Below are 27585 nucleotides of genomic sequence, written 5' to 3' on the forward strand. Positions count from 1 at the left end.
GGATGAATCCCAGAACTACATAAGCTGGATGTGGTAGTGCACCTGGGAGGCGGAGTCAGGAGAAGTTCAAGGTCATCCTCAGCTACACAGGGAACAGGAGGCTGGCCTGGAAAACACTAGGAGACCCTTCCCAACCCCCCAGCACTCCCCCTCCAGAGTCAGAGAAAAACATTTCTTTATTTTGTGTGTTGGGTGTGTATGTGTGGGCACATGTGCCATGGCATGTATGTGGAGATCAGAGGACAACTTGCTGTATCTGGTTCTGTCCTTCCACCACGTGGGTCCCAGGGATTGAATTCAAGCCGTCAATTGTGGCTGCAAGTGCCTTGACTTGCTCGGCCACTGTGTTGGCCCTGAAATACTCTGTGACCTTAAGCTACTCTGAAAATCTCACCCACATGCATGATGTACTCCTACAGGGGAGGGAGAGGAGAAAGTGGGTGATCTGTTATACACTGGCTTTTTAGAGTTCTGACCTGGGTGATGGGACTCGAGGATGTGCTTGACGATTCTTTTATCAAAATATATGTTTTATATATTTTTGGAGGTGGGGGGTTAGAGACAGGTTTCTCTGTGTAACCCTGGCTGTCCTGGAACTGGCTCTATAGACCAGGCTGACCTTGAACTCGTGAGTTCTGGGATTAAAAGTGTGCACCACCATGCCTGGCTGTGTTTTATATAGTTATCTGTATATGTACGATATGTTGAACAAGAACAAAATTAATATTCCTGTGTGATACTGGGGGCCTGGGAACGATCAGAAATCAACATATCACAATGACAACAAGAGGGTAAAAGGACACAAATTGCCAAAGCTCTAATTTCACACCTTTCTCCTCTATTGAAGACTCACCTTGCGGCCCCCCCTATCACCAGTCCTGAATCTCAGCACCATGCAGAAATACTCAAAAATTTGGCCCTTAGGGCTTTAAGAATCAAATGGGGCAACTACAATTATTAATCGAGTCTAACTCGTTGAGATTTATTTTTGTTTTATGGGTGTTTTGCCTGCATGTATGTATGTGTCCTCTTTGTGCCTGGTACCCAAGAAGGCCAGGAGGGGGCGTCAGATCTCTGAGAACTGGAATCACAGAAGGTTCTACACGGCTCTGTGGGTGCTGGGAATGGAACCCAGGTCCTCTGATAGAGCAGCATGTGCTCCTAATTGCTGAGCTATTCCATCAGTCCCTATTATCTCAACAGCAATCTGCCTAAAAAGCATTTATGTGATTATATTGCAGAACAGATTAGTGAAATGCAATTTACTTAACTGATTGTAATGTAAAGTGAAGGAACTCTGCACCCAGGCAGGTAGTTCTTGAGCCTAACTAGAATGAGATTACCTAACAGACCTTGTTTAAATTATTAGCACCGGGGTGGGGACCAAGGATCATGAATATTAGTAAACAGGTAGTTTCTGGAATTTATTTTTAAAGACACTGATGTAGGGGAACCTTAATTTTACACATTTGATAGAAAAGAACCTTAGTTCTTAAATGTTTATATTGCTCATTTTTCTATCAGATGATTCATATTTCTACAATGGGAAAATTTACATATAACCTCCCCCTCCCCATTATTCATAGTCCAGATGCACAAAACATGGTGCTTGATCAACAGGGGTAACTGGGAATAAAAGGTCCAAAAACACCCCTTACACTGACCCTGTAAAAGGCTGAATAATTAGAACATCAATGACCTGAGAGAACGCGGTGTTTCTAGTCCAAAGACTAATTAACTTAGGCAGCCTTGAGGCCCCTTAATTGCCCTCTTCCGTATGTGACCTCATAGCTTTGTGACCATTAGGTAAATCCCTGGGAATGTACAGACTACTAGTTCCCACCCACCAAAGGGCTAAGAATGCTGTCCTAGGGCACCTGAGGCCCATGGTGAGATTTCTGTGAACTACCTACCAGATGTCTCCATTGATGTATTTGAAAAGTGTCTTGATTGACCATTTCTCTGTTCTGTCCGTCGAGTTTGTGGTAACCTGAACCTACAGTCCCAACCATGGCGGTTCTTACTGACTCAGCAAAAGTTCTCTCTTATCCTCTTTGAGGTAAGAGTTGGTTTTTCCATTGACACTTAGTAAGCACTTCAGTTTCACTTAGTCAAAAAGGTAGGTAACGCACACTGCCCTGGTTCTTTGTCAGCTTGACACAGGCTAGAGTCATTTGGGAAGAAGAACCTCAGTTTTAGATAAAATACCTCTATCAGATTGCCTACAAATAAGTCTGTGGGCCCTTTTCTTGATTAATGTGGGAGGTCCCAGCCCACAGGGGTTGGTGCCATGCCTGGGCAGATGGTCCTGGATGTTGTAAGAAACCAGACTGAGCAGGCCATGGGGAACAAGCCAGTAAGCAGTCTTCCTCTGTGGCCTCTGCCGCAGCTCCAGCTCCAGGTTCCTGCCTTGAGTTCTTGCCCTGACTTCCCTCAGTGATGGACTGTAAATTGTAACATGAAATCAACCCTCTCTTCCCCAAGCTGCTTTGGGTCATTGTGTTTATCACAGCAATAGATATATGCACATGCTGCAGGATATCCCCAATAGTAGGAAAGAACATAAAACAGGACTTGAATGATCTCTTCTCTCCAGACCTACAGTACCTACCTCTCCGCTCCCTCCCCAGACAGCCAGCAGCAATGGCTTCTTCTAGGAACAGTCCTCGCCAAAGCTGTCATATACTCCTCTGCCGTGGTTTTCCAAGTAGAAGCACACTAAACATACTTTTCTAAACCAGACTTCTGTGCTCAGAAGCACATTTTACCACAGTCCACATCAGCACCTGCAAACTGTTACCCTTTCCACAGCTGCAAACAATCCCACAATCAACCGCATTGCGCTTTGTGGCCGGCAACTGGGTGAGTCCAGTCTTCAGCTGTCACAAGCAAAGCTGCCCACACGGTGGGCCCTGCCCCTTGGTACAGCTTTGCACGTGGGTTAATTTTCTATAAATGTGCATGGTAAAGACCGGACATAGTGCCAAAATGCCCTGCAAATGGGACATCCCAAACTGCTCCAACACCAGCAATGCCAGATAGAGAGGCGATTACTTTTTACCTCTCGTTTATTTAGCCATGACGGAAAGCTGGCTTCTTTCTCTCGGTTTTGTATTTGCATTTTAATTTCTATTATCGCCTGTCATATCCATTACCCACTTCCTACTGGGTTGCTACTCATTTGCTGACTTGAAATAATCACTTTCAACTAAAGAAATGGCCCATTCGTCTTATTTGTTGCATGTCCTACTTTTTAATGTCTCTTTTGACTTCGTTTTACAGTGGCTAATCATGAAGACATTCTATGTAGTCACATGCCTTTCTTTGTGCTTTTTAGGATTTGTGTCTTAGTTGGCAGGGCTGCCTCATTCTCAGCTTCTCTAAAACAACCATTTCCTAACTAACACCTTTATGGCTTTATTTGTGTGTTTAGTCTTTAATCCCACAGGAATCATAAAGCAGGAAGGCAAAAGTCCAGGGTTCTTCTCATTGTTTTTAGATAGTTATGTAACTTCTAAAAGCCTGTTCTACTACGGCCATTTGAAAGATAATTCTGCCAGCTGCAAAGCATGTCACGATGGAGACTATTTCTAGAAAACCGAGGTTTGTCAGAAGCACACTCGTCAACTGTCTGACACATTAGTAAAGGCCATTTGCTGTTTGCATTGAGGAGAACGGTTCTGCATGGAGAGGAATAAACACAGCAGGTGTTAGGATATGGCTGGTACATCTGCGACTGGGACAGAAGTCACCGACTCCAGCTTTCCCCGTAGGACATCTAGATTGTTCCTGGCATGCCACACAGTACTTCACACTATGGTGGAATGCCATTCACTGCTGCAGAACATTTACAGCTTCTTTTGGTCCTTGTTAGTTTTGCTATCAGCGCTTAGGAGAAATGCTTTATAATTCATTATTTGAGCCCCCCTTTCTATCTAGGATGATAACAAGAAAAAAGTGGCAAAATAATTTTTCCTGAGTTTTCTCCACGACATTCAGATAAAATACTCCTGATAGTCACAGGAGTCGAGATTAAAGAAGTCAGGGTAGCCAGGCAGTGGTGGCGCACGCCTTTGATCCCAGCACTCAGGAGTCTATGGAGTGAGTTCCAGGACAGGCTCCAAAGCTACACAGAGAAACCCTGTCTCGAAAAACCAAAAAAAAAAAAAAAAAAAAATGTCAGGGTAAAGGGCACCATTTCAACAGGCTGAGTCTGAACTCAAAAAGCTGCATCTGAGACAGGCCCACAAGACACAGATTGCCAAATTCTTGTTTCAGTGATGTTTAAATACATACTGTATGTCTTTATTCTTTCCACTTTGTCATATAAGCTGAAAAGTAGCAATCTAGCACATTATCAGATAAAAATATAGGCTCTAATTATAGTATTTTCATTTTGACAGCTGCATTGTGTACTGTGAATATTGCTTGAAAATACAGTATGGACACAAAGTATCTCATTCCTGGGGAAAACTTTACAGATGAATGCAAAACTGAAAATTAAATTTATACTATCTTTTTAGGGAAGTTTCAATATCTCTGAGCTGTTTCTCCTACCTGTCCATCCAACTTTTATTCACATTTTTTTATGTGCATTGGTGTCTTGCCTGCATGTATATCTGTGTGAGGGTGTCAGGTCCCCTAGAACTGAAGTTACAGACACATGGGTGCTGGGAATTGAACCCAGGTCCTCTGGAAGAACAGCCAGTGCTCTTAATCACTGAGCCATCTCTCCAGCCCAGCTATTCACATTTCTTTTCTATTCTCTTTTCCACTTTCTCTGCCAAAATGCACACCCAACTCTTTATTTCTCGAATCCTAACTGGGAAGGATGAGGAAGGTGGGATGTAACAGCATAGGTGGTCCAGGGCAGGATAAAAGCCAGAGGCTGCCTGGCCTCTTCAGAGTGCCTTGACGATGTTACACTGAAACTGTATTTTAACGCTGTGGATGCTTAAAGACAAAACAAACAAACCTGTAATGTTTTTTAAAAAAATCAAGACTATCTCAAACACAATGAAGACCCAACTCCGGAAGGACAGAAGTGACAGCCTTCCACAGGAGCCCACATGATCTTTTCTGGCTGTCTCTTACGTTACAAAATATTTGTATCGTAAGAGAATGTATTCTGAAAATCAGAAACTGAACATTTACTTTTAAACTTTAAGTTTCTGTTCTAAATGAAAGTCACCTTGTCACTGAGGCCCACCTTCCCATGTCCCCATCTTGGCTAACAGAATCAACAGCCATCTACTCTAGTGAGGCCTCAGACCTGTCCTCACATTTGCTCTCAAGCATGAATCCTTCCCATTCCGGCAACTCCTCGAAGCCAGGAGACAGCCTGGACCCCCCTCCTGCCCACACCTGCATTTCCAGCAGCAAGTGCTCCAAAGTGTAACAGGATTTCACCACTCTGTCACATCATCATTGCTAACACAACACCCCCCGCCCCCTACCCCCCACCCCCGTTCACTGACTTGTTTCCCCATTTTGCCTGTGACCTCCAGCTTCCCTGCACCAGCACAGCAGCCTGTAACCAGGACACGCCACAGCTTAAAACCTCCACTGGTTTCCTAGCTCAGAAGAAGCCCTGAACCCTCACAGGAGCTCACACTCTTAGAGACTCCAGCCCCACATTCCGGCAGCGCCTGCTGCTGCTTGGACCTTCCCACACTTGCCCACAAAGCCACTCACTTGGTTCCAGCCATCCCTGCCAGGTGTGATCTTCGGTCTCCTACCATTTACACTTCTGTGCACAACCAAAACTTTTTTATCTCACCGGGTAATTTTAGATCTCCTCTTTACCATTTATTTTACTTTACCTGCATGAATGTTTTGCCTGCATGCACATATAAGCACCATGTGCATACCTGTTGGATCCCTTGGAACTGGGGTATACAGATGGTTGTGAGCTGCCATGTGAGTGCTAGGAACTGAACCCAGGTCTTCTCCAAAAGCCAAGAAGTGCTCTTAACCTCTGGTCCATTTCTCCAGCCCCATTGCCTCGTGTGTGTGTGTGTGTGTGTGTGTGTGTGTGTGTGTGTGTCCGTGTCCGTCCGTGTGCTGTTATACTCATTTGCAAAATACTATGCTTTCATTTTCTCATGGTTATTACAGTTCCTGGGTAACAAGAAGATTCACTTGTTTTGTTGTATTTTTTATATTTCCATAACTAGTCCAGCATCTTCCATGTGATAAGAAACTAAGCTAACCATTACATAGAGAAAAAGAATAAATGCTTCCATACCTGTGACCTTCTCAGATCACATCACCATATAATCAATACACTTGTAAGAAAAGATTAAAATTGTGGAAATGTCGTACAGGACTTACCTTTTCTTAAGGGCTAAGTCTGATACAGGTATGCACCTTAGACCAGTTCCCAGAACCACAAGAAGGGACGTCAGCAGCACGGTTACCCGCAAACCTAGGGAGGAGGAGAGCATCCAGGTGAGTCCCGTTTCCTTGATGTGAGCCCAACAGTAGCTGAGATTCTTTGTATGTCATCAACCTAATATTACATTCTAACACAATAGCTCTTTTCTAATGCCCCAACCTGCGGATGGAAAAATCCACCTGAACACTGAAAAGTAGCTGGCTTTCCCTTGAGTAGGAAAATGTGATGACCACAAAGACAGAGGGGAGCCCTAACCCTCCTCTAGTCATCAAGTGAATGTCCAGAAGGCTTCATTCAGGTGTAATACTAAAAGCATGGAAAATTATTTTAAAAGATGACTTAAATTTTATCTCTCAGGCATGTACACACACACACAAATAAAAATAAAAAAATAAATCTTTATATACATATCCAATGTAAAAATTCCAACTTTCAACTTCAAACTGCTAATAAAAACTACATTGTGACTAAAAACTATTCTAAGGTGACAGGTATATTAAGAAAAAAGAAAAAACAATTGGCCAAAACTATATATTTTATTTTATAGTTGGTACAATAAATTATTGTTTAGTCTGGGGCATGGAAAGTCGTCTTTACAACCCTCTGACTATTAATACAAATAACGGTATTCTGATTGTTTTGTGCTATCCAGCTGGTTTTCAACGTCTAAAAGGATGCTGTCAGGACTAGAGAGATGGCCCGAAGGTTAATGACACTTGCTTCTTTTGCAGAGGACAAAGGTTCAATCCCCATCATCTCCATGGTGGCTCACAACCATCCACAACTCCAGTTCCAGGGGAATCGATGCCCTCCGTGAGAAACAGGTCTAATGGCCATGTGCCTGCTTCTCTTCTCTCCCCTCCTCCCTGGGAATGGAAATTCCTCGAAAGAAGCTGTGTCTGGCTGTGAATGAGGAACTCCTGGGAAGAGCCTCCATGTCTGCAGAGACTGATGGAGCCGCTGGAGCTTCAGAACTCCAGCGAGGCTGGGATTTAGCAGGTTCCGAGGCACATTACTTTGTCCTGGGCCAGTGTTAGTCTTCTGGGACAGCCATTCCTTTTCCACTCTGTATCTGAACTAAAACCTTGTGATAATAAGTAAATTAGAATTTGTTGACTTAGCCGACCACTGGCGTCTACCAATGCTAAGGCTAAGAATGTCATCAGTCAACATCTACACCTAGAGAATAACTCCCTCATCTCATGTACCTGTCTCTCTGGCGTACCCACCAATGTATTCTAAACTTGCCTTGATTTATGACTTTCTCTGTTCTGTGAAACTATACAAGCTTCATGTAACTTCTTCCACGTGGAACCTGGAATCTAGAGTAACCTGAATCTGTTTTCCCAGGCCATGGTCACTTAGAATGGCCCCAGAATAAACCATCTCTTACTCCTTCAGGATGGGAGCTGTAGTTTCCACATCAACATGCCCCTCAAGTCTCTTTTTTTCCTTTTCCTTCCACTTTCCAAATCAGCCAGTTGAGTGGACTGTGAGATTGAACCTTCCACAGTGAGGAATAGCCAAATGCCCTCCTGTGTTAGGGAAAAAAGATACTGTGGCCATATAGGTGAGCATGCTTGCTAGCCCAGTCTTGGTGATGATGCACCTTTGTACAAATAGAAATTGCACAGCCAGGTTACTTTTGCCTTGTTCTCATGTTTCTCTGTGTGACTCTGAGAGCAAGACCAAAATTATTCATTTCTAATACCTCTTCTGAACTCTGTAAGGCACTAGGCATGCACAAGGTGTACACACATGCATATATCTGTGCAAAACATTCATGCACATAAGCAAAAATATATTTATATATTAAATAACATGTTATATACATTATAGTATGATTTGATGTTGATCCAGTATATATATTAAATGAAGCCGTTAAAAAAAAATTAAAATCAGAAGCAAGCAAGATGGTACAGAGGTAAGCTCCTTGCTGCCCAAGCCTGAGTTTAATCTCTGGAACTTCTGATGGAAGGAGAGAATGACTCTGGGAAGAGTCTCCTGACTTCCACAAAGACCTCGCTTCCCTGCTGTATGGCAGCTCGTACTCCTTGCAACAAGATTCCATTTGGAAGGTGTCCTTAGCCACCAATCAGAGCAGAGTAATACCGTGGAAGCCAGGTCTTTTGGTCATGGTAATGGAGCTACTGACATTCCCTGTGAGGAAATCCTGCCTGGGATTTCCACTACTACTTCCCCCAGCTCTGAGTGCAAGTGCTCTTGGGAGATGCTCAACTACATATGAAGTGGAAAGTTACTAAACAGGACTCTATGAGGTAGCATCCATGAGTCCCCCCAACCATGCTGGAGTAGGCTTTGTGGTGATGCAGGGCCTCAGTGTCACCCACGACTGTAGGGAAACCTTGCCCCAGCTGGACAAAAGTTCAGGAAGTTCATTGGTCACCAGGCTGAACTTGGGTGAGGTCCTATTTTGTCTGCCTTTGACGCCCAGGTCAGGTGAGTGGATAGTAACATGTCTCCCCAGGAAAGGTTAACACAATACTCCCATCATACATATATACACCGATAATAATGAAAATTAGGGGGGAAAATGGAGACACTATGTAGCTCTGGCTGGCCAAGAACTTGCTATGTCCATCAGGTTGGCCTTGAGCTCACAAGATCCGCCTGCCACTGCCTCCTGGGTGCTGGGATTAAAAGTGTGTGTTACCATGCCTAACAAGTTAAAAAAAAAATTATTTCATTTAAGTCATGGCTCACGACTTTAGGAAATAATATGGATCAAGTAGTTTTTCCTTTGTATTATTGTGATCAGTTACTTTCAAATGTGTGCCAATGAGCAGGCACAAAAGTAAAGGGCAAAATACACACACACACACACACACACACACACACACACACACACACACACACACGTTCACAATCAAGGTGTCTGAGTTGAGTCAGTCTTAACTGGAGTCACCTGAGAAGAGAGCCTTAACTGAGGGACTGCCCAGAGCAGATTGGTCTGTGAGGCATCCTTTCGATTGTTAACTGATGGAGGCGGGTCCAGCCCGCTGTGGCCCAGCCCTCTCCAGCCCAGCCCTCTCCTGAGCAAATGGCCCTGGGCTGTCTAAGGAAACCTCAGCTAAAGATGAGTCATAAACAACCTTCCTCCAAGGTTTCTGCTTCAAGTTCCGGTCCTGACTTCCCCTAACAATGGATGACCTGCTACCTGGAATTGTAAGCTTTTGGTCATGGTATTTGTCACAGCAACAGAATGAAAGAAAACATCAGGTAACCAGAAACACACACAATAACTCAGTAAGACATACACTGTGAACACATAATGAAACAGTTTAATGAAATTGCGTCTGCCTACGTTTGGAATGCTATTCTTCTGTTCACACTGAACTACGATTACCTTCATGACTGCGGCAGCCACAGCACAGGGGTGACTCATACAAGTCAGGGTACAGGAGGCCCTTATTCTTTCAAATATCTCCCAAATCCAACATTTGAAACTATGCCACGGAGAAAACAGAACTAAACAATTAATGAAATGGTTTTTTTTTTTTTCAGAAAAAAAAATTTAGAGGATAAATGGTTAAATATTTGATTTTCAAATTTCTTCTCTGCTTGAAGGAAATTGAAAGTCAACAAAACGATGATTATGCAGAACAAACATCGCAGGGAAAATAAATTTAAGATCCAGATCTGGCACATAAATGCCACACTGAGAATACTCTGTGATATGAATGGCGCAAACTTTATAATATTCTTATACAATCTGAATATGATTAATACAATTTGGCAGGAGGAATGCCATCGAGAATCGTGCTTCCTGCTAACAAGTCATGAATACATACTGCTCATTACAGCTTCTCCTAACAGAGCACGGGCCTGGAAAAGGCAGGGTAGCTGCAGGAAATAGAGTGTAATTAATGAAAAACACACACACTGCCATAAATACCCTAAAACTGCTCCTGCAAAGTTATTCTGGGCACCCGAAAAGACGCCAGAGTTTACATTTTACACTGTACACGAGGCTTATCTTCCTCCCAAGGGTTTTGCTTGTAATTCTAGAGGCAGCAAAGAGGTTGGGAGGCACTGGACTGTGCCATATGGTCCAGACACCCCAGCTTGCCACTGCCGCTGCCCAAGACTAATGTGCAGCGCTGCTTTCAATCAAAGATATGATGCTATAATAGCTTATATAAATGTGAGAACGAAGAGGCTGTGAAAGGTGATTATTAAAGCAGCAATTTTGGAACAGATAAACTACAAGCAGGCTTTTTGTTTAATTGTCGCCATGTGTTACTTAATCTATCCCACTTAGACTCTCGATCTTGAATGGAATGCTTTCTGCCTGTCACATACCTCAACAAGGCAGGACTCTCTAATTCCATTTTATCAGAGAGATATCAACTCATCCCAGAAGAGAGGTAATAAAGGACTCAGTGAAATCCAATAAAGAGATAAGTAAAAGTTATACATGAATGGACCTCCAGGGTCACAGTATGTGAGGGCAAAAACCACACAAGGAAGAATATGGTTAGAACACACCTGCAAGCCAGACGGTGGTGGCGCACGCCTAATTTTTATCCCAGCACTCGGGAGGCAGAGCCAGGCAGATCTCTGTGAGTTCGAGGCCAACCTGGTCTATAGAGTTCCAGGAAAGGTGCAAAGCTACACAGAGAAACCCTGTCTCAAACCACCCCCCCCCCCAAAAAAAGAACACACTTGCAAAAGCAAACAAAATTAAAATTAAAAATAAAATTCTATCAAATATGGCATCTAGATACTTCAGGAAGTTGCCTTTCAGTGGATGAGATACGGGGACCCACTGGATACAGGGATGGGATTCTCCACAACAAGTAAAAAACACCAGGCTATGGCACAAGAGAGTCAGATTTTTTTTTGTGAGACAGAACTTGACAAATACCTGCAATGGAAAGTAAATTCAAGGGGCTGGAAAAAGGCCCGATGGTTAGGAGCACTGACTACATTTCCAAAGGACCAGGGTTCGAGTCACAGCACTCACCTTGTGGCTCACAACTATCTGTAACGCCCTCTTCTGGCCTCTGTGGGAACTGCATATATGTAGCACACAGACATGTATGCTGACAAAACACCCACACACATTAAAAATAAATAAATAAATCTTTTTATAAGTAAATTTAAAGATTTATAATTACACTGTAGGAAAATACAAGTATTTAATAAAACAGAAACAAAGAATCCAGGTAAAGTTAATTCAAGAACAGAGCTGCAGAGACAAGGTTCACGTGGTGAGAGCATGCTTGTCCAGGGGCCTCATTTTCCTCAGGTGCGAGGAAGACAGCTGCTGCTCGCTGCCAGGCCTCTCCTGCCCTCACACCAGCCAACCAGGGACACCATCTGGATAATGACATTGTGCCTGCTCTGCCTGCTTACAGCGGTGACACAGAGACCCAAACCCACAGGCCATCCTTATCCCACGATGTTTCATCTATCTCTAATCCAATGTCTCTGAAATCTAACTCCGGAAGCCTTCCCACTGCACCTTCTGGGGGGCTCAGCACCATCAAGGGGACCCCAACCTTCTCCAGCACTTCTCCAAAGGGTCTCTCCACCTTGCCTCCCATAATGACTCGCCGCTTAGGTTGTTACTTCCACGGCCGCTTCCCAAGCATGCCACGTTTTCTGTCTTAAAGCTCTCCAGTCTTTTTCTCTCATGCATTTTAAGATTCTCTGGTATCAGCTGGACAGTGGTGGCACACACCTTTAGTCCCAATGCTTGGGAGGCAGAGGCAGGTGGATCTCTCTAAGTTCAAGGCCAGCCTGGTCTACAGAGTGAGTTCCAGGACAGCTAGAGCTACACAAAGAAACCCTGTCTCAAAAAAACAAAACAAAACAAAACAAAAGATCCTCTGTTACCACTGGCCTGGAGCAATATGATTGTATGTTTTCATGTAGTTTTCCTCTGCTGGGATTCCTAGATATATAGGATAGAGAAATCAGACTTGGAAACTTTTCTTCCATTATTTCTTCAAAACATTTTTTCTATCACCCCATTTTATCCCTTCTTTACCCTTTTATCTTGCCCACCTTCCTCTGAGGTCGCAACCACATGTACACCAGGCCATTTTAAATGGGCCTCACTGAGCCCCAGTGCAGTATTTTTTAAAATCTGAGTCACTAAGTAAACTTTTCAACTTTGCTAGTTTAACGTTGGCCTTTTAATGCTTCCTCTATTTCTCCTTACCGCAGTCAAGCTTCCTTCCATCTTAAAGACATATGGGGTATATTTATAAAGGTTTGCCCACCCTGGCTGTCACAGGTGTATGCCATGTACAGGCTTCAGAATCATTTTTTTTCTGCCTTCTCTTTTAGGGTGGTTTTTTTCTCCAGCCTTTGGGATGTTTTCTCAGATAAAACCCCTCTCACAGTTCTAGAAATTTCTTTCTCCGAAGCTTCCTCCTCTTTGGTACTGTACCCTAAGAATTCTTTTTGATGGCCTCTTTAATTTTTCTTTTTAAAAATTGTTTACATTTGTATTGTGTGGATGTGGATGCACCTGAGGAACTACCCCTCCTCTTCCCACCTCCACAGTGGTTGGGATTACAGGCCTGTGTACCACTGTTCTGATTTATGTGCTGGGGTTAAACCCAGGGCATCTGGCAGGTTAGGTGGGTACCCCACCAACTGAGCTACACTGCCAACACTGAATTCATAACTGAGTCTTCACCTTAGGAAGAAGGATGGCTTCTCCATCTGTGCACTGCTGCATGGAAATTCTCCCCAGGGAGAAAGTTGAAGCCATTATAAGGATCATTGCTGTGCCTCAATGTCGGAGAGCTATGTTTCATGTACTTTTCTGCTGTTTTGTTTTAGTGAAAACCCAGTTTCTGATTTTTCCATCAGGCTCTATTGTGGTGATATATTGTGTACTCCAAAAAAGCTTTCCTGGGGATCAGAGGACAAAGCCAGCCACTAAATTAGACATAGAGGTCAGGCAGTGGTGGCACACATGCCTTTAATCCTATCACTGAGGAGGCAGAGATCCGTCTGGATCTCTGTGAGTTCAAAGCCACCCTGGGAACAGAGCCAGGTGTGGTGGCACACACCTTTAATCCCAGCACTTGAGATCTCATGTCTTTGTTTGGGAAGAACACAAGCCTTTAATCCCAGGAAGTGATATGGCAGGGCAGAGAAAGGTATACAAGGCATGAGGAAACAGGAACTTAACTCTTTCAAGACAGGATTTCGAAGAGGTAAGAACTAGTGGCTGCCTGTTTTGTTTTTCTGAACTTTCAGCTTTCACCCAATGTCTGGTTCCGGATTTTCTATTAATAAGATGGTTTAGCAATTCGTGTTACAACACCCTATTAGTTTCTTTTCTGCTACTTTGATAAAATACCATGACCAAGGCAGCTTATAGAGAAAGGATTGGTTTGGCTTATGGTTCTAAAGGGTCTGAGTGCAAACTGGCAGGACAGCAGGGAAGCTGGCAGTGGGAGCGGGAAGCTGGGAGATCACCTCTTTAACAACGAGCATGAGGCAGGAAGCAGAGCGGAAGTGGGACAGAGCCTTAACTCTCAAAGCTGGTCCCCAGCGATGTTCTCCCTCCACCAAGGCTTTCCGTAAGCTCTCCAGACAGGCCAGCACCAACAGACAAGTCCTCAAATCCCGAGGCTGTGGGGAGCACTCCTGGTTCAAGCCTCCACATTTTACTCCCTGGTATCCACAGTCTCATGGCGATATCATAAGGTAAAACACATTTAGCCCAACTTCGAAAGTGCCCATAGTCTTTCATAGCTTCAATACTTTTTAAAATTCTCTTCTGAGACTCAAGGTAATCTTTTCATTGTAACCCCTTGTAAATTCAAAACTCATATTACAAACTTCCAATATTTAGCAGCACAGACTATAGGGCACAGGGTGGCATATAGGACCAAAGCAAGACCGAAACCCACCAGCACAAACACAGACTCAGTCGCTCATGTCTGGTGCCAAGTGCTCAGATGACCTCCAGCTCTGCTGCCTGTAACAGACACCTCTCTTGGTTGGTTCCATTTCCTGTATGCGGCTCTTCTTGGCAGACACCCCATGGCTCTGGCATCTGACATCTTGGGGTGTCCACTGAAGCCCAGACTTCGTTTTCACAGCTTCACTCAATGTCTCTTCAGTCTTTTGTCCTTCGTGCCTCGAAAACCATCACCGTGTGGTCTGGGTGACACTGTCAAGTTGTACTATCAGCTTGGGCTGGACCCTCAGCCCCTGGAATCACATTAGCAGCAGGTTTTTTTGTGTTGTTGTTTATTTATTTATTTATTTTGCAGGTATGTTATTTCTAGGAATAGAAAATTCTTTAGGCCTTTTCCTTTGACAAGGTGGAAGCTTAGCTGGCGGGGGGGGGGGGGGGTAGGGGGAGGGTTCTTGTCCTGGGAATACCCTTCCTTCCTTAGTCCAGTGCAGAGCCGGCCTCTCTTCAACACCTCAACACGTTAATCTCCTTAACAATCCCAGCCTCTCTGCCCGCACAAGCCTTGGCTGTAACATGAAGTTTACAAGTGTCTCTTCTCTCCCGACTGTACACTTTGTTTCCTTTTGTCCCACTTGCTCTTCTTCACTGTAGACCTGCCCTAAGCCCCATCATAACAACCATACCACAGTTTCAACGTGGTTATCTTGAAATTTCCTCCACCGAATAAATTAGTCCGTTATGTTTCAAATTAGTCTCAAGTAAGTTCTTAGGACAGGGACAGAAGACAGCTAGATTCTTTGCCAAATTGTCACGGGCATGGACTCTTGCTTAGTTGCTGTTGAAGTCCTTGCTTCTCTCTGGACTCTTGAGCTGGGCCTCTACAGTCTGCTTTGTTGTCAGTATTGCCATCTTCCAGGCCCCTATGACAGCAGCCCACTAAGCCCTGTTTAGCATTCAACCACTTTTGTAGTCCAAAGTTCCGAAGTCTTCCACATTCCTCCAAAGACAACATGGTCAGGTTCTCCACAGCAACAGCCCACTCTCGGATATGAACTTCTGTCCTGGTTACTTTCTGTTGCTGTGATAAAATACCACGACCAGAAATAACTTTAAAAGGATGAGTTTATTTGGTCTTACTGCTCCAGAGGGGAAGAGTCCACCGTGGCAGGGAAGCAGTAAGCAAGCAAGCAAGAACAGGAAGCAGAGGGTGAACTGGAAGTGGGGTGGGGCCTTAAATTTTCAAAGCTCACCCTCAGTGATGTACTTCCTCCAACAAGGCTGCACCTCTCCTGACAAATAGTGCCACCAACTAGGAACAAAGTGTTCAAATACCTGAGCTATGGGGGTACTTCTCACTCAAACCATTATGATGGCCAAAGCAGCCTTTAATCTATTTGAACTGACATAATATCAACTCTTCCTCATTGTGGTTGTTTATAGACCACCACATACCTGCCTCCACATCACTTATCCTCATTGTCTGATGAGACTTGATTCATTACTACTCAACACAATACTCCTTTCAATTATCTGCTAAGTAATGCTTTCAGCTTGACCTCTCAGTTCTCTGACCTCTTACTCATGATCACGCCCTCCAACCTATTTCTACCACTGTGCTGGCTCAGTTTTTGTCAACTTGACACAGCTATAGTCATACAGGAAGAGGGAGCCTCAACTGAGATGATGCCTTCATAAGATATGGCTACAGGCAAGCCTGAAGGACATTTTTTAAATTAGTGATTAATGTGATTAATGTAAGAGAGCCCAGTCTGTTGTGGATGGGACCACCCCTGGGCAGTAGTCCTGGGTTCTGTAAGAAAGCAGGCTGAGCAAGCCATGGTTAGCAAGCCAGTAAGTAGCACCCCTCCATGGCTTCTCCATCAGCTCCTGACTCTGGGTTCCTGTCCTGGCTTCCCTCAATGGACTTGTGATATGTAAACCAAATAAACCTTTTCCTCCCTAAGTTGCTTTGGTCATGGTGTTTCATCACAGCAGGAGAAACCTTAACCAAGACAATCATCTACTCTCTTGGTTACATTCTGCCTTTATTTTATAAATTTACATCCATGACATAATCTGAGTTACGAGTACCTGGCTTTTCAATCATGACCTCTCTTTCCCACACATTCCCTTTCATACACTAACAACTGTGACAAGAAAATTTTTATCTTATAGAAAAACAATGGGTAAGTCTACTACTTTTTCTTATTTATTTAAGGATGCTTTTTTTCTTGACTCAGCTTATATTCCATAGTCCCTTTTTATATCACTCTCAACCCTTTATTCTTGGCATGAGCTCTTTTTGGTCCTATTCACCTAGGGAAACACCCCCACATACACACACACAAGTACATGTGTGTACACACACATTTCTGCTTTTACCTGAGCGTATCCAATCGAACATGGTGAAGGAAAACATACCACTACTCTGACTCATCTCACTTCAAATTAATAATCAATCATTTAAACTAGGCCTTCGACACGTGGTGGTGGCACACACCTTTAATCCCAGCACTTGAGAGGCAGAGGCAAGTGGATCTCTGAGTTTGAGGCCAGCCTGGTCTACAGGGCCAGTTCCAGGACAGCCAGGACTGTTACACAGAGAAACCACATCTCCAAAAAACAAAACAAAACAAGTAGGCTTTCAATGCTGAAACAACCCATCAACTTCTAACTGATGTATTCTGAGGTTCCCGAGAAAGTGTTTCATAAGTGTGGTGGTTTGAATAAAATGGCCCCCTTAGGCCCATAGGGAGTGGCTCCATTAGGAGCCGTGGTCTTGTTGAAGTGGGTGTGGCCTTGGTGGACGAAATGTATGACAGAGGATGGGCTCTGAGGTCTCAGAAGCTCCAACCAGGCCTAGTGTCTCCCTTCCTGCTGCCTGCCAATCCATATGTAGAGGTCTCAGCTCCTTCTCCAGCACCGTGTCTGCCTGCGTGCCGCCATGATTTCCACCATGATAACAGACTAAACCTCTAGAACTGTGAGCCAGCCCCAATGAAATATTTTCCATTATAAATTGCCATGGTCATGGTGTCTCTTCCCACCAATGGGAACCCTAACTATGGCAGTAAATTATTCTCTCTCCAATAACTGTTCCCTTAGCCTCATTCATCAGGCGATAATTTTGTTTCTGATTTTCTGCTACATAAGAGCAAAATAACCCTCGTGAGCTATCACCTATCACCTTAAATACATCTTGTCTTCTATTACTAGTAAAGATTAGTTGTCAATGCTCTTAAGGCCAACTAGTCTATCTATGTTGTGAAGACTACATCCCACTACGCTAATACAACAGCATGGTTACATCAATTCCTCTCTCTCCTTCCAGCATCTACGTCCTCCTTCCTCATGTATCCACAACACCACTGTATTACTGAAATATGCTTTAGGTTCTTTTACTTAATAAAGGAAAATCCTTAGTGCTACATTTCCTCTGGCTCTTGTTCAAATTCTCTTTTGCCCTTTATGTTATGATTTCTGCAAAGACATCTCCACACTCACTGTCTCCAATTCTTCTTTCCCATTTTATTCTTACCTCACCCTACTACTCTAATGAGGCCATTCTTTCAAATGACACCAAAGGTCTTCATGTTGCTAAATCCAAGGCTCTATCTGTCCTCACTTGTGGGTTCATTCTTCTTCCCCCAACCTCATAATAATGGGGTGTCCCAGGTTCAATCCAATTGAACCTCAATCCCACCTCTCTCCAAGGTATCCAACCTAACCCTGAGACTTTAGATTCCATTACAGCTAAGAGTCCCTACCTGTATCATGAAGGCTCTTCACTGAACTCCTTATATATTCAACTGATAGTTTAATCTATCTTCATGAATATCTAACGGGCATTTCAAATCCCCAACCTTCATGCCACTTACCTTAAACTACTACTTCCTTCATAATCTGTGTGTGTGTGTGTGTGTGTGTGTGTGTGTGTGTGTGTGTGTGTGTGTGTGTATGAAAAGGTTTCACTATAAGGTAGCACTGGCTGGCCTGGAAATCACTATGTAGCCCAGGCTAGTCTCAAACTCACAGAGATCCGCCTGCCTCAGCCTCCCACGTGCGGGGAACAAAGGCGTGTGCCACCCCCACTCCTGACCTCCCTCCCACATCTTAAATACCCCAGTAGATCAAAATTCCATTCTCCCTGTTACTCGAAAGTTAATAGATTAGCCTTCTCCTTTCCTTCACATGCTATATCCAACTCATCAACAATACTGGTGAGTCGACTTTCAACACGCATGTCCAGTCTACTCTCTTCTCAAATCCTCCACTGCTACCACCTGGGCTGGAAGCCAGCCTTGGCTCGGTCTCCCACCTGGCCTCTTCTACTAGCCTAAGAGGTCTTCCTGCTTCTGCATTCAGAGTCAGGACAAGAACAGAGTCATCTTGACTCCTCTGTTCAAAGCCTCATGGCTAAGCTCACTCCTAAGAGCCAGCGTCCTTGGAGAGGCTGAGGAGGCCCAGCCTGAGCCAGTCTCTCTAGCTCTCTACCTCAGCTCTGCCTACAGTTTCCCTCACTGGGCTGCTCCAGCCTCAAAGGCCGCACGGCTCCCTCTGGAATATGACAAACAAGTCTATGACAAACAAGTCAGGATCTCTGTCATCGCCATTCTTCCTTCAGACATTCCTGTCCAGCATTGACATGCCAGGCTTCCCTCTCCCTTCAGGCATCTATTCAAACACATCTTCCATGTGAGGCCGGTGGGACACTTACACAAGCTAGAACACACTGGATGACACCATATTGCACGCCCTTCTCCCTTTACTGTTCTGTATTTTTCTCCAAAGCATCGCTTGTCCTCTCTGCTTCCTAGTGTTAGCATTTAGGCATCTATGCCGGCCTGCCCTTAGGGTCCTGACAGGATACCCCTCAGCTGCAGCCACTCAGAGCACCCCTGTGCACATTCGCTACCTTTCCTTATAAAAGGCGGGCCTTGTACACCTCCATCTCCCTCTCTCTCTCCTCCGCTCTCCTCTGCCCCTTTCTCTCCCCTCCCCTCAACAAACCTCCTTCCCGTCTTTTTTTTTTTAAAATACAACACTCAGTCCTCTCACTAAATGAAGACTTTGGGAGCCTCTAGTTCCAGCTCACTTAGCACGTATTATTGCCTTAATCACTCGTTGGCCTGCTTTTCTGGGTGCAGGCCTGGCACCCCTATTATCTCACTAACAAGTTCTTCTGTTTCCTTGCTGGTGAGGGCAAAGGGGTGGAAAGGTACAACGCTTGTTTCAGCAGATAACAGGGTTTCTATGCTAATCAGAGAGCACTGCATCCCTCCCAGAGAGCCAGCCACTGGGAGGGAGAGCTTGCTGGGTGTGGGTGCAGTTGGGACACCAAGATTATGAAAGTATATTAACTGCTCCCACTGAAAAGGAGAACTATCCCCAAAAGAGAGAACTTTGGGGGACGGTTATACGTGTGTACAGTGTATGCTGGGGAACCCCAGCCCAAGGGAGAGATCGTAAATTCATTTTTGTATTGCTTCAACCAATGGAAAATACAAAATTTATTTGTCCATACAGTTATTGGAACTATGAAATAATCCCCAAAGCAACTTATTTTCTGAAGGGAATAGTAATTTCTAATGTAGACAGCCATGAATGATAGATGCACTTATGATAAGTAGAATAAAAACTAACATTCTGTAACACAAAAGCAAGATTAGCTAAACTCAGAAAACAACATTAAAATACTGCTGGGGGAAAAAAGAAGTTAAAAGAAACTACAAAACAGCATTTTGTTGTGTTAAGCAAAAAATTACTATTTTTTTTTTGGACTGTTTTGGACTGAGTTCCTACACTAAAAACCAACAGACGAGACCAAACTAAAATAGAGTTGTCATAGTTAAAACACCATGACAAAAACCAACTTGGAAAGGAAAGGGTTTGTTTCAACATATAACTCTCAAGTCATGAGAAATCAGGGGCAGGAACTCAAACAGGGCAGGAAACTTGGAGAGAGAAACTGAAGCAGAGGCCATGAAGGAACGCCACTCTCTGGCTTGCTGCTCATGGCTTGCTCAGTCTGCTTTCTATAACACTCAGGACCACCAGCCCATGGGAGGCACTGTCCACTGTAAACTGGGTCCTCCCATGTCAATCAGCAGTGAAGAAAATGCATCATCACAGGGGCTGGAGAGATGGCTCAGTAGTTAAGAACACACAGTGTTCTTGCAGAGGACCGGAGTTTGAATCCAAGCACCCACCTCAGGCAGCTCACAAGCACCTGTAACTCTAGAGCCAGGGAATGACTTTGACCTCCTCAGGTATGTGTACACACACACACACACACACACACACACACACACACACACACACAAACACACAAACACACGCGCGTGCATGCGCGCGCAAAAATAAATAACATTTTTTTTTTTTTTTTTTAGAGAAAGAAAATATACCACAGGCTTGCGTACAGGCCAATCCTATGGAGGCATTTTCTCTAGAAGGATTCTTCCTTTTCAGATGACACCAGATTGTATCAAGTTGACATAAAAACTAGCAGCCTAAGAGTCATTCATGCTAAAATTAAATTAAAATTAAGGAAGTGGATAAAACCCAAAACAGACCAGTCTTTCCTGAAGAGGAGATTTCTAGTAAGTCTCCTCTTCCTAAGTCTCCTCTGCTTGAATACAAATCGAGGCCAGGAGCACTCTGGTGTTAATGGCCATGTTTCCTCTGTTCTGTGTTCTTGTGTGTACTCATTAAACCCAGTGTCCCCAGTTGCATCCTATTGTGTAGAACAGGGTATCTCACTCACCTATCAAAAGAAAATTAGTAAGGCTATGATTAAGCCTTTTCTGATTTTGTTTTCTTTAGTTTACTCTGTGTGTGTGTGTGTGTGTGTGTGTGTGTGTGTGTGTGTGTGGTGTGTGCACACATCTGTGTCTGCAGGTGCATGTGTGGCCAGAGGAGTACAATGTGCACCTTCCTCTATCACTTTCCACTTCACTGTTTCAGACAGTCTTCCACTGAGCCTGAAGCTCACTGGAGCTCCAGGACCCTCCTCTCCGTCTTGGAGGCCATGCTCAGCTCTTTTAATGGGTGCATGGGGATTTGGTCTCAGGTCCACCTGCATTCACAGCAAATACTCCAACCCACCGAACCATCTCCTCAATTCCTTAACTGTTGCCTTTTGATGACTCCTAACATGGCCAACTTTTAACGGGATGACTAAGGAATTTCCAGATTGGAAGAGACTAGACAGAATCTTAAGATAGAAAACAAAACAACCAACAACAGTGGAAAACATTGATGAATCCAAGTAAGATCTATAATTCAGTTTAAAGGCAAAGGAAAGCTCCGAAACAAAGGAAATCCCCCACTCAACATACGGTGGGGATCTTTCTGGAATAAGCATCCAGACACCAATGAGGGTGGAAGAGAGAGAGAGAGATGTCACCAGTAGACAGAGCCAGGACGGCTCCTGAAGCCCTTCAATCCCGGGGCCAGTTTGTATTCTTATTTTCTACTCAAAAACCACAAGGTGGAATGGGCAAGCAAGCTAGACTTTTGTTTGCTTTTCAAGACAGGGTTTCTCTGTGTAGCTTTGGTGCCTTTCCTGGATCTCACTCTGTAGACCAGGCTGGCCTCGAACTCACAGAGATCCGCCTGCCTCTGCCTCTGGAGTGCTGGGATTAAAGGCTCTCACCACCCAGTACAAGCAGGATTTTTACAGAAGTGATCGCGGCAGTCAGCGGGTTGTTAGGGGGAACGACCCACTGTTTCAGCTCTTTCTCTAGGCCATTCCGTTTCAGGTAGCAAGTGAAGTCGCGCTGGGCAAAGAGTACAAGCAGTGCTTTGAATAAGCTACCAAAGAAATCAATATCTAATAACTGGTCTCTTCCACCTTATTCTAGGTCAAGTGCTGTTTTGGAACCCCCTGCCCACATGCCTGCTCCTCCTAGAAGTCCTACAGTCCCTTCCACCGCTACACACCTCTTCCGGCTAGCTGAGTCTTCACACCGCAGTCACGTCATAGTTCTTCCTTTCGAACTACACACATTAAGTCTACTGCTCTTTTGCTTGGTTTTCATGTAGTCTATATTCTGTCTCAGTTGTTGAAGCTTAAATTTCATGATTTTTTTACACTCATCACTCTTGTCATACAACTCTCATGGTCATTCCAGTTTGCCAAATGACCTTCTTAAAAAACAAAAGAAACAAACAAACAAACAAAAAAAAAAAAACAGCTGGGCAGCGCACAACTTTAGTCCCAACACTCGGGAGGCAGAGCCAGGTGGATCTCTGTGAGTTTGAGGCCAGCCTGGTCTACAGAGCGAGTTCCAGGAAAGGCATCAAAGCTACACAGAGAAACCCTATCTCAAAAAACCAAAACCACACAAACGAATGCACAGGACTCGATGCTAGGATAGAACACATCAAAATACTTTTCCTTCTCTTTTGGACACTATTCTTCTGGGCTTAGACCTTCCCCCCCTTCTTGAGCATCTCTAACACATATTGATCATATGTATTGCTCATGATGATTGAATGTATTCAGTCATCAATTTTGTCGTCTCTTCCATGTGGACTCCTGTAAGGGAATCACCGGGATGGGAAAATGCACAGTTGGATGTTGTTCTTTCAATAACAAATAGTTTGAGAGCTATGTCACACCAGACAATCACAACTCCACATCAACCTATGTTCTACTTTTACTTCGCACAGAACATTTGTGGGTCCACTCAGAATCCCGTTGAAATTCTACTCCCAGCAAAGTGACTGGACTAAGGGGTGGGGCTTTGGGGACCTAACAGGTTGTGAGGGTAGGGTCTATATAAACAGGATTACTTCCCTTATCAAAGAGACCCCAGAGAGATCCCTGGCCATTTCCCTGGAGAGATTACAAAGAAAAGAGCATTGTATGGATGATGCTCACCAGACAAGGAATCCAATTAGTCCTTCATCTTGGACTTCCCAGTTTCCAGAAAGGCTATAAATAAATGTCTTTTGTTTTATAAGTTTATGGCTGTTTGTTAACAGACTGTAGACTAAGACAATGTTATTCCAAAACTAACCGAAGAATTTATTGCATCAAAACTCATAAAAGGCTGGGCGGTGGTGGCGCACGCCTTTAATCCCAGCACTCGGGAGGCAGAGCCAGGAGGATCTCTGTGAGTTCAAGGCCAGCCTGGTCTCCAAAGTGAGTTCCAGGAAAGGTGCAAAGCTACACAGAGAAACCCTTTCTCGGGGAAGAAAAAAAAAAAAAAACACCTCATAAAAGGTTGAACAGAATCTACACAAAGCAGTTTCCGACCATTATCCAACTACATACCTAAGAAGTCTAAATCTTGCACAACAGCCTCCTCGGGGCTTACTTATACTCAGGAGGGATAATTCAACATCTTGACTCTTCCTGCACTGGCCTTCTCCCCACCTCACAGAATCTCACAGGCAACTGGCAAAGTGCGATGCCTGGAGTCTCCATCTGAAAGGGAGCCTTCTTGCAACTGCGATCTTTATCTCAGAGTAATAAATCGCAACTGAACAGTCACCTGGAGAAAGCGCTCATTTTAACCCGGGGAGCTACCTTCCAGAAATCCAGACCTCAGACCTGAGTTTCCCAACAGTGCTTCCAGGGCTGGAGTCACCATGCCAGCTCATTGCTTCCTTACATCTGGGCATCACCAGTCTCTTTTCTGACCTGTCACCCTCAGCACCTCAAATTCCTTTGAAATCAAAGCATGAGTCACTTCTGTCAGAGGTGTCCAAAACATTCACAGCAAGTGCACTGGGTCGCTCTGGTGTCCACAATATGCAAAGACTTCAACATCTGATGCCTAAATCTCTAGTATTGCATAAAGGGCGTAACCCAAAAAAAAAAATCAATACTTGGAAAGCATCCTCCTTATTTGTCGCTTTGGGGACAGAGGGTTCCCGAGTTAAGGATGGGATGCCAGCGACTCCGGGTCACCTCACACAACCCCTAGATCAAGCCGGGAGGCACCGGCAGGCTGGGATCCTGGCAGGCGCCGGCTCCCGCAGAAGGGACACGCCCGCCGGCGTCCCGGACCCCTTACCTTTCTTGTCCAGCAGCCACATGAAAGCGAAGCAGGGCAGGAAGCCGATGGGCCCCCACATTACCAGCAGCGCGATGTCCAAGCCGGAGAAGCCATAGGCCTGGCGCGCCGAGTTCTGGATGGGGCCCCAGGTGTTCCAGACCAGGCCCTGGGCGAACGCGAGCAGCGAGAAGAGCAGCAGCACCAGCCAGCGGCGCCCGTACACCCGCCCGGGGCCCGGGCCCGCCGCTGGCAGCACGGCCGCCGCCTCCCGGCCCCTGCGCGCAGCCCCCGGTGCAGGGCCCAGCAGCGGCTGCCGCTCCTCCTCCTCGCTGCTCCAGCCCGAGCCCATGGCGACGCCGCCCGCCGGCCCTGCCCGACGCGTCCCGGTGGCCGCAGACCAGCCAGCCGGGCGCTGACTGCGCGGGTGGAGCCCGAGCCGGAGCCGCTCTGGTCCTCGGCCTCCCGGCCGCGTCTGCTGCGCCTGCGCCGGCCGAGCCCGAGGGGAGGAGGCGAGGCAGGGTCCACCCTGCTCGCTGGGAGCGCAGGAACGCCCTGGGAGAGCCGAGGTGCCGGGGGTCCGGGGAGGCGACCCTAGGAATGAAGAGTGGAGGGGAGCGCCTGGTCGGGAGGCTGGAGCTGGGGAGGCTGAGCCAGTCCCCCGCGGGTTGCTGGAGGAAGTGCCCAAGTTTACATCACGTGCCCAATAAACAACTCGCTGACCTCAGGTCACTTAGCCCAATGTTTGCTTCTATATTAGGCTTTTGTTTTTATTGGGGTTCTAACTGCAGAAATTATAGGCGGCAGGACATTGAGGTATAGGAAGGTCTCAGGGTATTGTGTCATGAAAACCATTTGATTTTGTGTGTGTGTGTCTTTAAGTATACAGTGAGATTATAAACTAACCAATTTTCATTCATGCTTGAGTCTTTCTACCCATTTTTGTCACGCAAAAGGGTAAACAATACGGATTATGTTAAGGTCGGAAGACAGTGACCTAGATTGCCTCCCATCGTGGTGTTAACCAGACTAAACAATCGGCAGAAGCTGGAGGAAGGGGTGTTCGTGCATCCCTTGACCAGACGGACATTTGTTTGTTCCGATGTACAAATCCAGACCCCTGACAGCTGTCTGTGTCCTTGAAAACGACAGTCAAGCAACTTGGCTCGGGAAATGAGTCACAGGGAACGCCCTCAAGGGGCACTGCCTGAGGTTCATATGCCCAGGCCGCCAGGAAAACCAGCTGGGATGATCCCGATGCCAAAGGAACCAGCAAAATGGAGGTGCAGGCAAACCTACCCCGGGTTCCCCTAAATCGCGAGTCCCACTGAGTGAGGGAAAGCCAGGGCGGAAAAGGAGGATCTTCGGGGGGGCGGGGGAAGGGAAACAAAGCTAAGGGCTGGAGAAAGAGGTACCCGGGCCCAGGCCACGTGCTCGGCGCTTTCAGGATCCTTGGAGCAAAACAAACTGGCGTGGCCACGCCCAGCGTGGTCACGTGACCCCCGGGAGCGCCGGTTCCGGTGAAGGCGGTGGATCCTTCCTGCGTGGAGGCAGCAGATCCCAGACTTTCCTCTGACCCGGTACTAGCTCCATCCGTGGCGCGGTAACCATGGCAACGGGCTACGAGGGGAGCGCGTCCGGGACCCCCGCCCGGATAGCTGTCGGGGAGGAAGGTAGGTGTGGGTCAGGGACTCCCGAGTGCCTCGGTGGTCCCAACCGGCCACGGTTGCATCCCAGGTCTCTCCCGCTGTGCGTTAGGCAGTGAAGAAAGTGACTTGTTTTAGTGAATGTGACTTCTTGCATCGTGCCATTCCGTTGTCTAATCGGATCGGTGTTCCTTTGGCGGAGGCTAGCTGGCCTGTGAGGCTAGCTGGTGCTTTGTGGTGCTTCTCCCGTCTCTGCCTCCTCATCTCCAGGATAAAGTGCTGGGATTACAGATGTGTGCGAACATAGCTTTTTATGTAGGTCTCTGGGGAGTTCGCTGATCTTGTGCTCCAGGCGTTTTTACTTGCTAACCCATCATCTCTCCTGCCCCCAAATTAGTCTTTTGTTTGCTTACCTAAACCATTAGTTTATCTTCCTGATAGTGTCCTGTATCGTATTTTATGCCTCTCTTTTCTCGTCACCATTCATCAGAAAAAAAGCGACACAATTCTTTAATAATTTGTATTGTACTTGGAACCTAGAATAAAATCCAAGCTCCAAATCATGGCCTACAAAAAGAAAAAAAAAAATCTTTGATTTGAGGTCTGTTGATGTCTCTAAACAGCATCTCTTTTGTTTTTTCATTCTTCGATTAAATTTTTTAATTTGCCATGAAATGTAACAGGCTTTCTTAGGGCATTTTCACACATTCTCGACTTGGGTCGATCCCCCTGACCATCAGACTTGTTTCCCCTGTCTCTCGGCCTCTTCTCCATCGTAGCTGGCACCCTTGCACCCCCTGTACCCCCTTTCTTCCCACATCATACCTTTCTACTATCCTCCCCACCTCCCTCCCCTAGTGCCCCCCCCACCTATGGACCCCTTTTAGTTCTCCGGCTTCTATCCACACTCCTCATATATATTAGAAGTTAAGAGCTGCATTTAATATAATTTCAAGCCCCATTCATTTTCATAATTGTGATTTTCTTTATGGCTGAATATATATAATATATAATATATATTCATCAATTTATGGACATCTAGGCTGATTCTGTTTCCTTGTTGTTGTGAATAGAGCAGCATTGAACATGGATGTGCAGCCAACCTTGTAGCAGGATAGAGTCCTCTGTGCCCAGGAGTGGTACAGAAGGATCATCTGGTAGCTCTGGTTTAGTATTTTAACTGATTTTCAAGTGGCTGCCCCAGTGTACACCCTTACCAGCAGTGAATAAGGGCTCCTCTTCTCCCACAGTCTCAGCAATATTTGTTATCCTTTGTTTTCTTGATAATAGCCATTCAGACCTGGGTGAGATGGAATCTCAGAGTGGTTATAATTTGCATTTCTCTGAGAACTAAGGTTACTGAATGCTTTATAAAATATTAATGGGCCATTTTTGTTTATTTTGATAATTGTTCTTCAGTTCATTGGCCAATTTGTGGTGTGGTGTCGGGTGTGTGTGTGTGTGTGTATGTGTGTGTGTGTGTGTAAATAACTTTGCATTTCTCGTATATTCCAGATGTTAACCTCTGGTCTAAAGTATAGCTGGAAACACTTTCACCCTTTCTGTGGGTTGTTTGTTCACTCTGCTGTAGCAGTACTTTCTTGTTGGGACCTCCAGCCCACAGAT

The 27585-nt window shown here is 45.3% G+C and overlaps 2 protein-coding genes across 4 annotated transcripts in view; one reads left to right on the forward strand and one right to left on the reverse strand.

The window, feature by feature from the left end:
* The window catches only part of Slc49a4 (solute carrier family 49 member 4), a 77853-nt gene extending 53188 nt beyond the window's left edge, over positions 1-24665 (reverse strand). For both annotated transcript variants that reach the window (XM_015993420.3, XM_076548809.1), the window contains exons 1-2: positions 24335-24665; positions 6334-6427 (exon numbers count right to left, since the gene is read on the reverse strand). In XM_015993420.3, coding sequence (XP_015848906.3) covers positions 6334-6427; positions 24335-24665 — 425 coding nt within the window. The remainder of the gene's footprint in view (positions 1-6333; positions 6428-24334) is intronic.
* A 429-nt stretch (positions 24666-25094) lies between these two features.
* Hspbap1 (HSPB1 associated protein 1) overlaps positions 25095-27585 on the forward strand; it is a 56154-nt gene continuing 53663 nt past the window's right edge. For both annotated transcript variants that reach the window (XM_006974564.4, XM_042259256.2), the window contains exon 1: positions 25095-25986. In XM_006974564.4, coding sequence (XP_006974626.1) covers positions 25923-25986 — 64 coding nt within the window. In that variant the 5' untranslated portion in view covers positions 25095-25922. The remainder of the gene's footprint in view (positions 25987-27585) is intronic.

This window comes from Peromyscus maniculatus, chromosome 12, assembly GCF_049852395.1.
Source record: "Peromyscus maniculatus bairdii isolate BWxNUB_F1_BW_parent chromosome 12, HU_Pman_BW_mat_3.1, whole genome shotgun sequence".
Lineage (NCBI taxonomy): Eukaryota > Metazoa > Chordata > Mammalia > Rodentia > Cricetidae > Peromyscus > Peromyscus maniculatus.